This window comes from Mastigoproctus giganteus, chromosome 7, assembly GCF_048544385.1.
Source record: "Mastigoproctus giganteus isolate SK-2022 chromosome 7, ASM4854438v1, whole genome shotgun sequence".
Classification (NCBI taxonomy): Eukaryota; Metazoa; Arthropoda; class Arachnida; order Uropygi; family Thelyphonidae; genus Mastigoproctus; species Mastigoproctus giganteus.
This window is the reverse complement of record NC_143581.1, coordinates 88,278,817-88,294,619: the sequence shown is the minus strand read 5'-3', so window position 1 is coordinate 88,294,619 and position 15,803 is coordinate 88,278,817. Positions and strand designations below refer to the sequence as shown.

The following is a 15,803-nucleotide window of genomic DNA, read 5'->3' as shown; positions in this document are numbered from 1 at the left end:
TGAGCTCAACTTAGCTGCATCTAGAATCAGAAACAAGAAGGCTCCGGGCAGAGACATGCTCGGTCCAGAAAGCCATTGAACTTATTCCCACTACCATACTCAACCTGTTAAACCACTGTCTCCACCAAGGATTCTTTCCCACACAGTGGAGGACTGCAACTGTTAGACTTATATTGAAGAATGCAACCAAACCACTTGATCTGCCACAATCTTACCGGACCATTGCACTGCTGCCAGTCTTCAGCAAACTTCTCGAATGGATGATCTCCCATAGAATAGAAGCCCACTACAATGACGCTGGTCTCTCCTCGCCTAACCAGTACGGTTTCCGGAAAGGACACTCCACGGTAGATGCACTGGAAACAATCATTGAAACTGCTACCAACTGCAACTCCAAATACTTTCTATTAATCTCCTTCGACTTTGCTGGTGCCTTTGATTCCCTCTGGTGGCCCAGCGTCCTGGGCAGGATCTGGAGTGTGCAAGCCCCAGAAAACTTATATAGAGGCATCAAGACCTGTCTGCTCCCCACTGCAGTGTCTCCAGACCAGTCTTCAGGGGATTCACTTAGGGATCTGTACTGGGGCCTCTCCTCTGGAATCTGGTGCTGGATGATTTCTTGAACACCAAACTCAACAATGTACAGACCCAGGCCTATGCAGATAACCTGGTCATGCTCTTTTCTGCCAATAACAGAGCTCAACTAGAAGCAACTGCCAACCAGGCCATCTCCACCCTTCAAGCTTGGGCAGAGCATAACAACCTAAAGATCTCCTACTAAAAGGTACCCTTGATTTGAGAAGACCACCCCAAATCAAAGTCAATGGTGTTACAGTAAAACTAAAAACAGAACTTAAATATCTAGTTTTGATCTTAGACAAAAACCTTTCCTTCACTCCTCATCTAGACCATCAGGATTAAGATTAGGAAGTATGCTGCCCAAGTCTCAAGAGTTGCCCGGAAGGACTGGGGCTTAAAGAAGAGAATGCTGTCCCTTCTCTATAAGGCAGTTTTCATCCCGGTTATCACCTATGCCTCTGGAGTCTGGTACAAGAAGGCCAATACAGTAGTAAACAGATCGTGCCTAGGAACTATCCAGCACTCTCTTCTCCTTCTGTCCTCGACTGCCTGTCGCACTGTCAGCACCCATGCGTTCCAGGTCCTCACTGGACCTGGAGATTGTTCGTCATGGGTTGCTCTACCAAAGGAAGAGCAGTTACCTGTGCAGGTTTCACCACTGACCCAGCAAATAATAGAAACGCTGAAAAGAAGAGACTTAATGAACATCTAACAGACATCTGGCAAGAAAGATGACAGACCTCAACTAAAGGCACTGTCACCAAAAGATTTCTCCCAGATTTCAGGGCCTCCTACCCCCTCACACCTGTCTGGTTTTCACCGGGACTCTATGCTACCTACCTCCTCACTGGACATGGCTCTTTGCAGAAAAAACTACATGACTTCAGAATTTCAGACTCACCCCGCTGCCACTGTGTAGAGGATCAGATGTGGGAGCACCTTGCCCACAGCTGTGAAATCTACGAGGACTTCAGGAGGATCCTAATAACGAAACTACGCTTCGACTACCAAAATCAAGAACACCTCACCCTACAGAATGAAGAAACTTACCAAGCCTTGACTCAATTTGCAATGGACCTATTTACCAGGCAGAAAGCACTACCACCACCTTAGTATCCAAATCAATAGGTCATAACAACCGTGATTTCCAATTGTTGCTGAGCATCATTGAGCCGTGGATGCTAACGCCTTGGACCAACTTACACAAGACTTGACCAACAAACCATCCGGAGTACAGAACCCAACTTGATCCCTCACATCTCAAGTAGTCAACTGGTCTCCCCACTTGGTTGGGACAATACTAGCAGTGCAATTAAAGACAGGGTCCACACATACCTTGACAAATTCCTCATCATTGATTCCTGGACCAACTTCTCCTGACCGGACGTGACACATCTCATCAAGAAGAGACTTACCATCGATCCCTGGACTTGGCCATCATATCTTGGACTCCCAGTTTTGACTACCCCACTATTCGTTATCATGGACTACTGAACCAGCAGTCCCATCCACCATAGCAGCACTCACACTGCTGGATTTCCACCCAGTTGTCGGCTCCAACTGACTGGCCGTGCTAGCTGTACGTACCTATCCTGCACTTGTGGGGTCTCTCTCTCTCTCTCTCTCTCTCTCTCTCTCTCTCTCTCTCTCTCTCTCTCCCCCTTTTCCCCCGGGATTCTTTCTTCTGTTTCCTACCAACCGTCCTTGACAAGGATTAGTGAGAAACATCCACGCTCGTGATTTTGTCACCCCTCTCCCCCCCACCCACTGAGTGCTGTTTTGACCGGGAAAGATAATTTTAGCCATGCCCGTTTTTTTATGGCGGAAAATATTCGCGGCGCTTTAAAATTCACATTTTTTTAGGTTTCATTTTATATTAAATCGGCAATCGCGAATAGCAGGGGTTTACTGTGTGTATATATATATATATATATATATATGTGTGTGTGTGTGTGTGTAAATATATATATATGCCCCACAGGTGTAAATCTAAATACATCAAAATTATTGCCCAACCTATTTGGCCCTAGAACAAGTTATCAGCGAACAACCTACGCTCTGTTAAAATTACAACCATTGCTCAAGAAACAGCGATCATCTCATTCTCAAATCTGGTCCTGCCACCTACTTTCCCAGGAAAGTAGGTGGCAGGACCCGCCAGAGTACTCTAGCATCAGTGGTACACCCAGTCAGCCTCCTCATGGCACGGTGTGATAACATCGGGTCCTAGGGGCTCGGTGGCTAACAGACCGGAGGAACAAAGGTCACAACACAATATACAGCACATGACCCCCCCCCCCCACACACACTTCAAATCTCTGGCCCCGATACAATGTTGTTGTTGTTATTTGGCTTTTAGGAGCATTAACAACTAAGGCCATACTGCTCCGGGAATATGCGGTGATCATTCCCTGACCTTTCCGCATCCTCCATATTTGGTGGTGATGGGCTCGAACCCTGGTCTAATCAAGAAGCGTGTGCTATGCACTGCTGTTCCTTCCCACCTGGCTATGGAGGCGCCTCTGATACAATGTACACCCGCAGAGATGGGAGAAATCCCAGGAGCCGTTAGACACTAACATACCTTACACCCTTGGGTTGCCAGGCAGGCACTTTATCCACCTGGATAGCCCGGTCGGCTTGGGGAAGGATTACCTCAGTACAGTAGTGTGCACCAGTTACAGTACCGCCCTCCAGTATCTGGAGTTGTGTACGTCCATCCAAGATAATGTCTTCCCAGACGAGAACACCTCAACCACCATATTGATCCCTTTTGGTGATGTTTGCAGGGTGATACCGTGTGCCAACCTCTCGCCAGATTAGCTGACGTCCAGAATTGCTGCTGAGACTGAATCTACTCTCATCAGTAAAGAGTACCTTAAGTAAAGATTTTGTGGTTGTAACCTTTACAAATAGTGTTGGTCCTTAAGTTTTGCACACCAGTGTATAATGTACCCAGTCCCTGACCTCAGACAGTTCTCCCAATACCAACAATTTCATTGTTATTTGCACAGGCTTCTACAAAGTGAGTAAACACCTTCAGATGGCCAGATGATTATTATGCATTGTGCTTAATCCAGCACTGAATGGTAAAACCTTTACAGCTGACTCCCTAGTATGGGTCTTGAGAACTAAAAAAATCTTTACAACAGACTTCCTAAGTACAGAACACGAACCTGTCACAGGTGCATTGCTTTAAATTTCTTTATAAAATCTCTCCTCTGCCATCAATTAAGTGGAATATAGTTCACAAGGTATGCATATATGAAAACTGGTATAATGTTATCTGTGCACAACACACCTCCATGTACACCTTTATACAAATTCTGGTCTCTGAAATCTCATGCACATGTCTAACAAAGTCCATACAAATTTTCAACTCTGCAAATCATCTATTTGGAGAGTTGAAAAGTACACAAATATATAAATTTTAAACTTCCTGGGGAAAGAATTTAAATATATATAGTCTACACAAAAATTTGGAGAAAAGTAAGTAGCTAGTAAAACACTGGACTTCCCAGAGTTTTAAAAACTGCTCATACAGTGTGGCATTGAACCAATAAGAGGAGTTATCTAAGGGGATTTGGGAACCAACAAGAGATCAAAAATAGTTTTCCAGCTGCTTAATTCTTCTCTCCAGGATGTCTCATGTTCAATAAGATAGAGATTAGGAGACTAACTAGGGGACAGAACATATCTTGGAGTTTGCTGTCATGTTCTTTAAACCAATCAAGAACTCTTTTTAGATCAGTAGATCATAGCATTGTCTTATTGGAAGATCCCATGACTGCTATAGACGGATGTCATATAAGATGCACAGTCAGATAAAGCAACTAGGTACATATGGAAGTCACATGAATACAAAAGAAATACTGTGCATTGGCTTTCCCAACAAACAGCAATCCAAATCATTACATGAGCCACATCTAAAACCATAGAAATACATTCTGGATACACTTCCATGCAGTTTCCCCACGTTTTGGCCCCAAGATCAAAATGGATTACATAAATATTGATTTCTGATTTGTTGGACGAGATAACTTTATTCTTCTTCTGGTCAGCAACCAAAATTTGTGCTGCAGACATCACTGCAGATAGGATTCCCTAGTTATTTGCAAGATGAGAGGCTTCCAAACAGGTACACTATGGTGAATTCCCTGTAGCGTACTTGTTTCTGACAACATTCTAGTCAAAACTTGTTTCAGATCCTCTGCTGAATTCCGTGGTCAGAACATCTGCCATAACTTTGCCTAGTTTAGTGGTATTTCGTGTCAGACATAGACAGTCTTTGTCATCAAGCTGTCTTTTAACCAAACAAAGTTGTTTGGTTAAAAGTTAAAAGGTTAAAAGTTGTTTGGTTAAAAGACAAGCTTGTCTTTTAACCAAACAAGTTACAAAGTTGTGCTTGTAGTTGCACATTTGTCCTTTCTGTTTCCACATAAGGGTTTCCTTAGAAGCTGTCTTCACTGATGCAGTGGCTAAATTCACTGCAGCCTGTAGAACTGTCCTCAATACAAGATCCCCATAAATTAAAACTCTTTGGAAATCATTGCATGCATGACTATATATATATATATATATATATATGCCCTGAGTGCTGTTTGCCATAAAAATATATGATTTGCATCACCGATCTCTCTCTCTCTCTCTCTCACACACACACACACCACCGATTCTCCATTTTTTCTTTTGTCTAGGCACCAACTTTTTCTTTTTTTTTACCTGTGATGATGCTCTGCCAGTAAAGGTCTTTGGATTTAGCAAAGAGTTTAACTGATCTTTAATGGGTTCAAAGAATGAAGATGACCTAATCCTTTCTACCAAATCATTGTCGCCACCTTCTCCTTTTACAACAACTGCAGCTTGATGGGACAAGACACGTATCTGTTCATGGCATTCCTATAAGAAAAATAAAATAAAATTACAGAAACACACATACAATGTCAGACTTAAAACTGTTACTTTTATTTAATTCCACTGTAAATGTTATTCTTTGTTTATAATGCTATTCTTGTACAGTGCAATGAAAATAAAGCATCGTGTTTTTGTATTTTGAGAAGGATGTGCATTTGTTGAAATGGGTACAATCTAAACTACAAAATTAGTTGGGGCACAACAGAATACTCTGACTAAGAAAGATTTGAGTTTCCTTTATTTTATCTGTAAATTTCAGGATCTAGAAACTTATAGAAGTGTTCAAGGCTTTAAATGGGTTGAATAAACTAAATGACAAAAGCATCCTTACTGTTTCATGGATTGTCATTCAAATGTATCCGTACTGGTTCATGAGAACCAGTAAGGATACTTTTGGCCATCCTTTTTCAATATTTTTCTGCAACCATTCTTTACCAATATCAATTTATGCCCTTTTAGGTCATAAACTGATATTGGAAAGGGATGGCTACAGGTTATTTGTGCAGAAATTTGCTTTCAGCTGAGGAAATTGATTATTGGAATAAACTTCCACCTGGTGTTATGGAAGTGGGCAATCTGAATAAATTTAAGAAGACTGAAAAATTATTGGAAGAGATAAGCAAATAAGTAGGTAGTGTCCCCTCCTCTTTTGGCTACTTCTGTATAAGCTTGTTTCCTTACATCATTCTGCAAATACTAAAACAATAAAATCCATTACAACAATTATGGATTTAATGGAAATTTTACTATAATGAAAATATTTCCAGATCCTAGTTGATTTCTTTCATTAATGCTTTCTATGGCTCAGTTCAACAAAATAGTTACGGAAAAAAAAAAAAAAAAAATTCTGTACAACAAATTATTGTCACAGTTGACCCATGCCTAATATATACTGGTTTTTACACACACCGGTGAAATACCACCACTTTGCTTATTGGAGGCTTGAAGTGGTGAAACCCATGTTTAGTCTCTAGTGCAAAGTTTCCGGCACCCCCTTCCCCCCATACTTCTCCTTCAAACCCATGCATGGTACTAAGTACTATAGGTTTTGATACCTTTCGTGTTTGGGGTTTTCATAAAAAAAAAAAACACACACACACATTATTGGAATATTATGAATGGTACATACGACGAGCATTTGAAATGTATTGTCGACATATAGTTCCTATAATCCCAGACTCAAGAAATTCAGATGGCATGTTAAGCCTTCTCTACATAGTCACACCCACAGTTTTGCATTTTTCCCATCTATGTTTCAACTTGAAAATCCCCTCCTTGTATAGAAGTCTGTATTTTCCCCATCAAACCACTCAGTCACTGCCTGTTTCAGATGTTCACTGTCCATAAAATGTGTTCCACAAAGATGCTGTTTCAATTTTCCAAACAAATAAATGTCAGATGGAGCCATATCAGGTGGATGCAGCAAAGACTCAATCTTCAGTTTGGCCACTGTTGTTTCTGTCCGTTCACATCCATTATCATCCAGCATTAGCACTTATTAGGACAGCATTCCTCATTGCTGCTGCTTGGTGTTTGCTTGTGACTTGGTTAATAGAACCATGTAATACCTCCCCATCACAGTTTTACCCTTTTCGAGGAAATCAATTTGCAGTACTCCTGGACAATCCCAGAAGACTGTCAACAGACTCTTCCCAGCTGAGGCTTGCACTTTAAACTTTTTTTTAGCGTGAGTGACCCAGCATGTTTCCACTGCATGATGGCAACTTTAGATTCAGAATCAAAGCAGCAAACCTAACATTCATCAGCAATAATAATTCAGACAAGAAAAACTCTCTTCATTCGGAGTGGAATGCTCCAAAAGAGACCTGGTGATGTTCACCCTTGCCTCATTAATGACTTTGCAGCCAAAAGGGCTAGAAATATTTTGTAATTATATAAACAATGTTTGTGCAATAACTGCTTTAATAATATGTAAATGTGTGTGATTATTAGTTTCTATTATTATTTATTCATGTTCCTATTATTATGAGATGACTGCAATTGTTAAACAATATTGTTGATTAATGTATTAAATATTATTTGTATTTAAAATTTTTGTTTGGTGTAATATAAAATTATTTAATTATTTCTTAGTTACTGTAAGATTTGAAAATATAAAAAATTAAATCACTATTACAAAAACACCCCAATAAGTTTTGCACAGGACCCCAGGGCCCCACGACTCAAGGAATACTTTAGGCTCAAGGTATGTCTGCCAGGGGTAGATGAGGTAGAGCAACCATTCATCTTTTACAGCCACAAAAGGTGATACTGTTGTACACTTTAGCATTTATCACATTAAGAGTAGTAGATCAAGGGTTTAATTAACAAGTACACATCAATGTTCAGAAAAGTCGCAAGTTAGGTTTGAAATTGAAAGTGTCTGCAATCCTGCCCAAACACGATAGCAGGGAGTACATGAGAGCTTTGTCAAGCAATTCAGCTCTGGAAAGACTGCAGGGCTCTTGGCTTAGAATTTTTCTTAGCGTGGTATGTACTTGTTAACAGGATATACTGTGTCTTCAGCAGAAGTTTCCAAAAGTCTGGGACATGCTTCCTCCCTTGGGCCTTGTTTTTATGAAGCATTTTTATGATGAAATATGGGTAAACCATCCTACTAAACATTTATTTCTGTTATGCATATTATATTTCTGTTTAATTATATTATATTCTCATTTTATTTCTTTGAGATTATATGTACTGAAGTATATATTATTTATAAAATTAGGTATATCCATAGCTAAATTTTATGTCAAATTGTTTATTTGCACTTGTTCTGAAACTTGGGGGTGGGGGTGCAAGTGAAATTTATGAAAAATCTGAACAATGCTCAAGGTATAAAAGTCTGGGAACCTCTATTCTGCAGGGATGGAATACAGTAAACCCCCGCTATTCGCGGGGGTTACGTTCCTGAGAAATGCCCCGAATACCGAAAACGTGAATACTGTGTTATGGCTCCCATAGTAATAAAGGGGTTCCGTTCCAAAGTATGAAATATATAAGAAAAACTAGTCTAAAATTTTATCTATGTATGTATTATATGTACCTTCGTAATATGACTATGTACATAGACAGCACATTGTGAAATGCAAGCATATGGCATCGAAATGAAAATAAGAAAATTTAATATTAAATTTAATATTTATTAGAAATTTCAAACCAGCGCCTTTGCTAGCTAAAAAACTTATCCCACCAGTGCTATCACCAGTTTCGCTAAAGCGTTGATAAAGGAGTTTTGCCTTTTCACGAATGATGAGTGAACTTAACAGAATTTTATTTTGAGTTTGGTCTTCTAGCCACAGATTTAAAGCCTTTTCCATTTTTTTAAATTTAACATCACAAGTTACAGAGCAAATTTTTGAAGCAATTAGCGCATTTTCATGGACACTACAGCAGATTTTTTCTTCCGATTCTTGATTGATTGTACCGTTGACTCATTGATTTTATTCGTAGCCATATTTTTGTACGGGTTAGAAAGAACTTGTCCACAATAAAGTCACTTTCTTCCGTTAACAAACTCGAAAAAGTCTGTTTTACACTGCAGAATGGTAATTTATCATTTTTGTAAGCATATAAATTAAAAGCAAACGATGAAACGTTCCATGACAAGCACATAACACATACTGAACAAGGATTAGCGAGAAACATCCACGCTCGCGATTTTGTTACCCCCTCTCTCCCCACCCAGTGAGCGCTGTTTTGACTGTGAAAGATAATTTTAGCCATGCCCGTGTTTTTTTATGGCGAAAAATATTCACGGCGCTTTAAAATCCACATTTTTTTAGGTTTCATTTTATATTAAATCGGTGATCGCGAATACGCGAAACCGCGAATAGCGGGGGTTTACTGTACACTTAAATAGAAGGAGTACAAAAATATTTTCTAATGCTATCGAGGCAGTGTAGGTCAAAAAACTGCTAGCCTGGTAAAAAGGGGGGGGGGAGGAATACACTGATAGTTTAACTGTAGCCACAGGCAGAGGTGAAAGCGATTCTTGAATTAGAAAGTGCAGCAGCCAGAAAGTAAAGTGTTGACGATTTCAAGACCTGCTCAAGAACAAGCAAATGCATGTGTTGTGTTGGGATTATTAAGAGTAAAACCTGTTGTAGTCAAGGTTTTTTGTAAAAGACAAACTTCTGGAAAACTAAGGAATTCCCCCCCCCCACTAGGAAGCTACCCGGGAATTTTTTTGAAAATCCAGCATGGGATAATAGCCTCCTTACCCCAGCAGGGATAAGGAGGCTATTATCCCATTGTGTAAGGCAAAGTTATGCCACATATTCAGTACAGTCAGTCCTCGTATAGCACGATAGTTGTGTTTCTAGAAACCCTCGTGCAATGCAAAATCGTGCAATATAAACAACAGGCCCTATGGGAAAAATAGGGTTAGGTGCCGACAACACAAGATTGAACACACATTTGTAACCAAAACATTACCAAACACAATAAATAATCGTAATAAAATACATAATTATTTTATTACGACTATTACGTAATAAAATATTGCTAATGCTTTCGTAAGCAAACTTGTTTTTTGTTTGATTTTTCTATTCAAACAGATGACAGCCATTCCATCTCTTCCAATTCTTTGTATCTTAATCTAATGGATTTTAATTACACTTTGAGTTGGTCCTGCTATAAAAGTTGTTATTTTCTCTGCATTTTTTTGTAATTCTTGGCATTGCCTCATTTAGGTCTGTAGCACGTGCAATACAAAGGGTACTAGGAAAGTTTTGCAATACAGCTTTGTTTATTTAATTTTTTCAAAGTAATTCCCTCTACATTCAATACACCTCTCCATCCTCCGAAACCAATCTTTAAACCAGTTCTGCCAAGTATCACTAGGGAGTAAAGCACACTCGTTGTCCCAAGCCCCTAGAAGGTCCTCATCACTGGAAAACCGCCTCCCTTTTAGCTTCATTTTCACATGCGGGAACAGTGCAAAGTCGCAGGGAGCAAGGTCTGGTCTGTAGGGAGGGTGCTCGAGAAGTTTCAGTCCTGTCGTGGTCAAATATTCGGTGCAGGCTTTGGCGCGGTGAGCTGCAGCATTATTGTGATGGAGGTACCAGGTGTCCATTCTTGACTTTGGCCGCAGGTTCTTCATAGATCCAATGACTTTAGGCAGGCATTGTTCAGTATACCACTTAGCTGTGACTGTCTTCTGCGTGTCCAAAACGACACGTTCCACAATTCCACTCGATTTGAAAAATACAGCTATCATTTTCTTCTTTACAGATCGGGATTTTCTGACAATTACGGGTGTGTCGTCATCATCAAAGACCCAAACTTTGTTTTGAGCCTTGGTCGGCAGATCGTAATAGTACAGCCAAGTCTCGTCACCTGTCACGATGTTGTTCACATACCGAGATTGTCCCTTATCAAACTTTTTTAACATCTCCCGGCACCAAGTCACACGTCGTGTCATCTGCTCTTCAGTCAGCTGATGCGGCACCCAGAGAGAACAAAGTTTCTTCACGTGCAAATGATCTTGCAGAATCGAAAGAATTGCTGGTGCATTTAAGCCCAAAATATCCTCTATCTGTTGGTAGGTCACTCGCCTGTTTTCGTCAAGCATTTTCCTCACAGCAGTAACGTTTTCCTCTGTAACTGACGTTCGTGGCCTTCCCGGCCTCTCAGAATCCTCCAGAGTGAAATTTCCCCTTTGGAATTCTCTATACCACCTGAATATCGTTGTACGATGTGGACAATCATCATCTAGTGCAAGAGTCATTTCTTCTAAGCACTGGTCTATGGTTAAACCACGCACGAAATTATACCGCAAAACTGTCCTTATCTCATTTCGTGACCACGGTGCCATCGCAAGCACTTTACACTCTCACTACTAATGAATAACTGAGCCCATCAACTTGGTGCGGCGGCTACTATGCACGTATGAACATGTCTCAACATGCAGCAACAAGCAGCTTCCTGTGATTCATTGTTGCGTCATATTGCAAAACTTTCCTAGTACCCTTTGTATAACATGGTCTTTCATTTCGCTCAAAGCATTCCACAATTTCATATTTTTTCTATATCGACAGAGGCGGACTGGCCATAAGCCTTACCGGGGAAACCCCGGTGGGCCGGAGGCTGGTGTGATTTTGGCCATAAACACTAGTATGAGGTCACTACAAATTTTCCCGGGTAAGAATTTTTGACCCAGTCCGCCTCTGTTTATCGATATTGCTTTTATTTTTCTCTCTGAATCTACAGTGTCTTCACCAGGACGCTTCATATTCACACCTTTTAAGTATTTTACTCATTTTTAGAGAATAAAGCACAATTACAAAACGAGGAGGCACGCTTGATACACATAAAGCTGCGCACGTGCAGCAACTGAATAAACAACACTGTAAGGGCAGAGATTAACACCTCACATTTCACTAAAGCACATTTCTAGGAGATACTACCATAAAACAATAAAAACAATTTCCAGTTGCGTTTCTGCTAGTGGAATCTGTTATAAACTGGTAGTAAAGTCGATCTAATTGTATTTGCGATTATACCGATAGCTGTAATTGTGTTGGTTTTTACGTTATTATGGTGAAATGTGTTTCTCCTTCACTGATATAAAAAACATAAATACGTACATATTCAGAATCTTCTCTTCATTCCTATCGCGTTGCGTTCGGTTGGGGTGATTCTGCGCTCGACTGCCATTTCTTGTAAACACAAAGCCAAATCGTGCATAAGCGAATTCGGTTCATGTTATATATGATATCGTTCCCCTATTTATAAATCGTGTATGATCGAATTCGTGTAATGTAAACACATGTTATACGAGGACTGACTGTACTGCATACAGGTCTGGAAGCGTCATTTTTGGTAGTATGTGGATCTGCTGGAATGAATAATGAGAAGACCAACAAGATGGTTGGTGACGGAGCAAAATGGTGCTGTTACCAGGAAAGCCTTCAGTTTTGCAAATTGTAGCATTTGGAGACTTAGCGCTTGCAAGGAAATTTGATTGAAGTTGTTCAAGGTATTAAATACATTGAGTAAGCACAATGTTAATGGAATCCTTCCTCTTGCTCAGACTGCAGACATTGAGGAGGCATAAATCCAAATTGAGGAAGGATGGATGCATGTAAATTTGCTTTCAGCCAGAGGGTGATGGATTTTTGGAACACACTCCCTCTGGTGTTATTGAGGTGGGCAGTTTGAATAAATTCAAAGAGGAAAAGAAAGAATTAGACAAACTGTTAGAAGGGGCAGACAGGTGAAATGGGAAGTGTGGTTTTTTTTTTTGCCAATGCTTTATAAAGCTTGTTTCTTCCATCATTTGCCACTACTTCTACTATTAATAACACTAGATCCAAGTGTGCTTTGATCCCTTTGCATAATAAATTTCTATTGACAGATTTTTTTTCTTACCCACCCATCACACTATTAAACAAATATGATTTGATCTCTCCCTCCCTATTTCTACAAAACAAGAATTATCGCACAACAATTACTTCTGATATTCTCTCTAGTGTTACATCTAACTGATGTCCTCCTTAGTCCACTGCTTACGTAGGCTTGCAGAAACAATTTGGGATAATTTTGGCAAAGTTAATAAAGTTGTTTCTTGTGTAAAAAAGATCTTTGTAAAAGCAGCAACACACATAGCTATTTAGAGATATGTACCTGGCCTTCCTCATCCACCAAGAGCCCATTTTGATCAGATAGAGAACATGGTTACATGCAACATTGTTTTATGCCAAAAACTTTGATTATATTAAAAAAATAAAAAGCTCAGGAAGTTCTTTCTAATTCTTTGGTTATTTTATTATAAAATATTCACTCTACTGAAAATTCAAGAAATTTCCATTCCCTGTAAGAAATGCAGACCATACCATTAAGACTAACTATTAATATGGTGGAGTTTTGTATTCTGACTGAAAACGCAGGAGAAAAGATGGCTGTTACAAAATAATAGGTTCATTTAACTCCCTTCTCCCCTTTTTTTTTTTTTTTTTTAAATTGCAATGTGTGCATAATTCTTACTGATAAAACAATAGCTTACTGTGCAACATAACAGTAATAGTTTGCTGTGCAACACATAAGATCTTCCCATTTTTCACAAGGTTTGACACAGTTGTTATTTTTTTTTTTATTTTATTGCATGCAAAGACAGACAGCTTTGCATTTCAGTTTCTGTGAAGAATTAAAGCATCACAGTTGATACAGAAAATATTTTGCAGATATTGTGCATGAAATTAAAAACCTTTTCTTTTTTTCTTTTTTTTAAGCATTCCCCCCCCCCTTTTTTTTTAAGTATACTGTCATATCTTCTTGACTTTGTATCTCTTCTGGTAACAACACTTCAAGAAATATGAAAGTGCTAATATTGTTTTTCTCATCATTTCTAACCTCCTCTTTAAACAGATTTGAGTACAGTTGCCACTGTTCTACCAGTCAAGTTACACATTTAACCAAAGAGAACCAATGTGTATTCATGTTTCCAAATGTTTTTTAATTCAGGTGTTATGTATCACTTCTATTTAAATCTATCTTTCATATTTAGCATTTCTTTCTAGATTGTAGTAAATTTCCACAAAGTATTCATCCACTTTCATAAGGAAGGAATGCAGACCCCTTTTCAGCACACAAATTAATAAGATGACAAGAACAACCTAATATCCTCATTTAATACCCTTGCTACTCGTTTTTAGGCCTACTACAACAGTGCATCATCAAAACTAAGTGCCAGACAGATTTTTGAAGGAATCTTACATGCTTTAAGTTGTTCAAACGTCCAATGAGTGGTGAGTCACAAGAGCTAACATTAAAGAATCCGATTTTTTTGCCATCCAGTTGGACAAGTCAACTGACATCACTGGAAAAGCTCAACTCCTAGCATTCAGCAGGTTTGTTTGTAATGGAGATTTTGAACAAATTTTATTATTCCAACCACTTCCAGAATAACAAAAAGCCAAGACATTCTTGATGTTGTCGACAGTTCTCATTATTTGTCATGGAAATCATGCATCAGCATCTGCACAGAGGTGCTCCCTCTATGTCAGGAAGTCTGAAAGGATTCGTCGCACTGGCCAAGCAAAAGAACCCTGGCATTGTTTTTACACACTGTTTCCTGAACAGAGATGCCCTCATCTCAAAATCAGTGGTACCTGAGCTCCAAAAAGTACTGCATGAGACAATCAAAATGGTTAAATATGTCAAAAGTAGGCCATTAAAATCGAGGGTTTTTTTCAGCACTGTGTGGAAGTGCCTGCCATGGAAGTGAGGTGGCTATTTTGAAGGTGGCTGTTTTCAAGGTTCTATGAATTGAGGGAACAGCTTATATTTTTTTTACATCTGAAGAGTTTGAGCTGACTGACCTGCTTAGTGATAAGACCTGGTGCAATAAAGTCATCTCCCAAGCCTTGAACACTCTTAACAAGAAAATGCAGGAAAATAATAAAAATATTCTTTTAAAGAATGAAAAAAATCAAATTAAAAGAATGAATACTTGTACTGACAAAATTAACTCTTTTAAGGAAAAATTAACATTGTGGAGAGCCAGAATCAAAAAAGAGAACAAAGTTGAAATGTTTGATCTGATAAAAAGTTGCAGACTGAACAAAAATCTTGTTGATTTAATTCTACAAAGTTTGTCACTGCTGAGTAAAAACATTGAAAAGTATTTCCCATCACGATGTATCTTCCTTGGCCTGGGTAAGAGAGAGATCTATTTGTGTTAAGTACATTTGAATTGAATCAGCAGAATTAACTATTGCAGAAGAAGATGAGCTGACAGAAATAAGAAATGACAGAGGACTGAAACTAAAGCACTCATCAACAGATATGGCCTCTTCTGGTTGTCTGAAAAGAAAAATTAGTACCCCATTATCACAAAGAAGGTGATTGAAGCACTCCTTCCTTTCTCTACATCATATCTGTGTGAGGCTGGCTTTTCTGCTATGTACGTGATGAAAAGCAAGAACAGGTTGCGGCTTCAAACATTGGCAGAGGACTTGAGAGTATGCTTGTCAACAATCCGACCTTGGACAAGAGACATCATGAGACATCACCAAGCACAGGTTTCCCATTGATATTTTTATATAAATGATATTTTAATAATTTTAATGATTTTTTTTTTTTACAAATGACATCTTTTTCAATGATATCTCATTTCAATAATTGGAATAATAACATATATGAACATAAATTTTAAACATAAATCTATTGAAATCCAGATAAATATTATTTTTAAAAATAACACTGATTAGAATTTTACTACTGAATTTTTAAACACATCCTTAATACTAGTTTTTTTAATGATAAAATCTCTCCTTAAAAAAACGGATGGTGTGCCATGACAATTT

At 38.9% G+C, this 15,803-nt stretch overlaps 1 protein-coding gene across 1 annotated transcript in view; it reads right to left on the bottom strand.

Annotated features, from left to right (window-relative positions):
* Adsl (adenylosuccinate lyase) overlaps nt 1-15,803 on the bottom strand; it is a 237,367-nt gene that overhangs the window by 21,751 nt on the left and 199,813 nt on the right. The window contains exon 10 of the mRNA XM_090376996.1: nt 5,302-5,478. Within this exon, the coding sequence (XP_090233122.1) occupies nt 5,302-5,478 (177 nt within the window). The remainder of the gene's footprint in view (nt 1-5,301; nt 5,479-15,803) is intronic.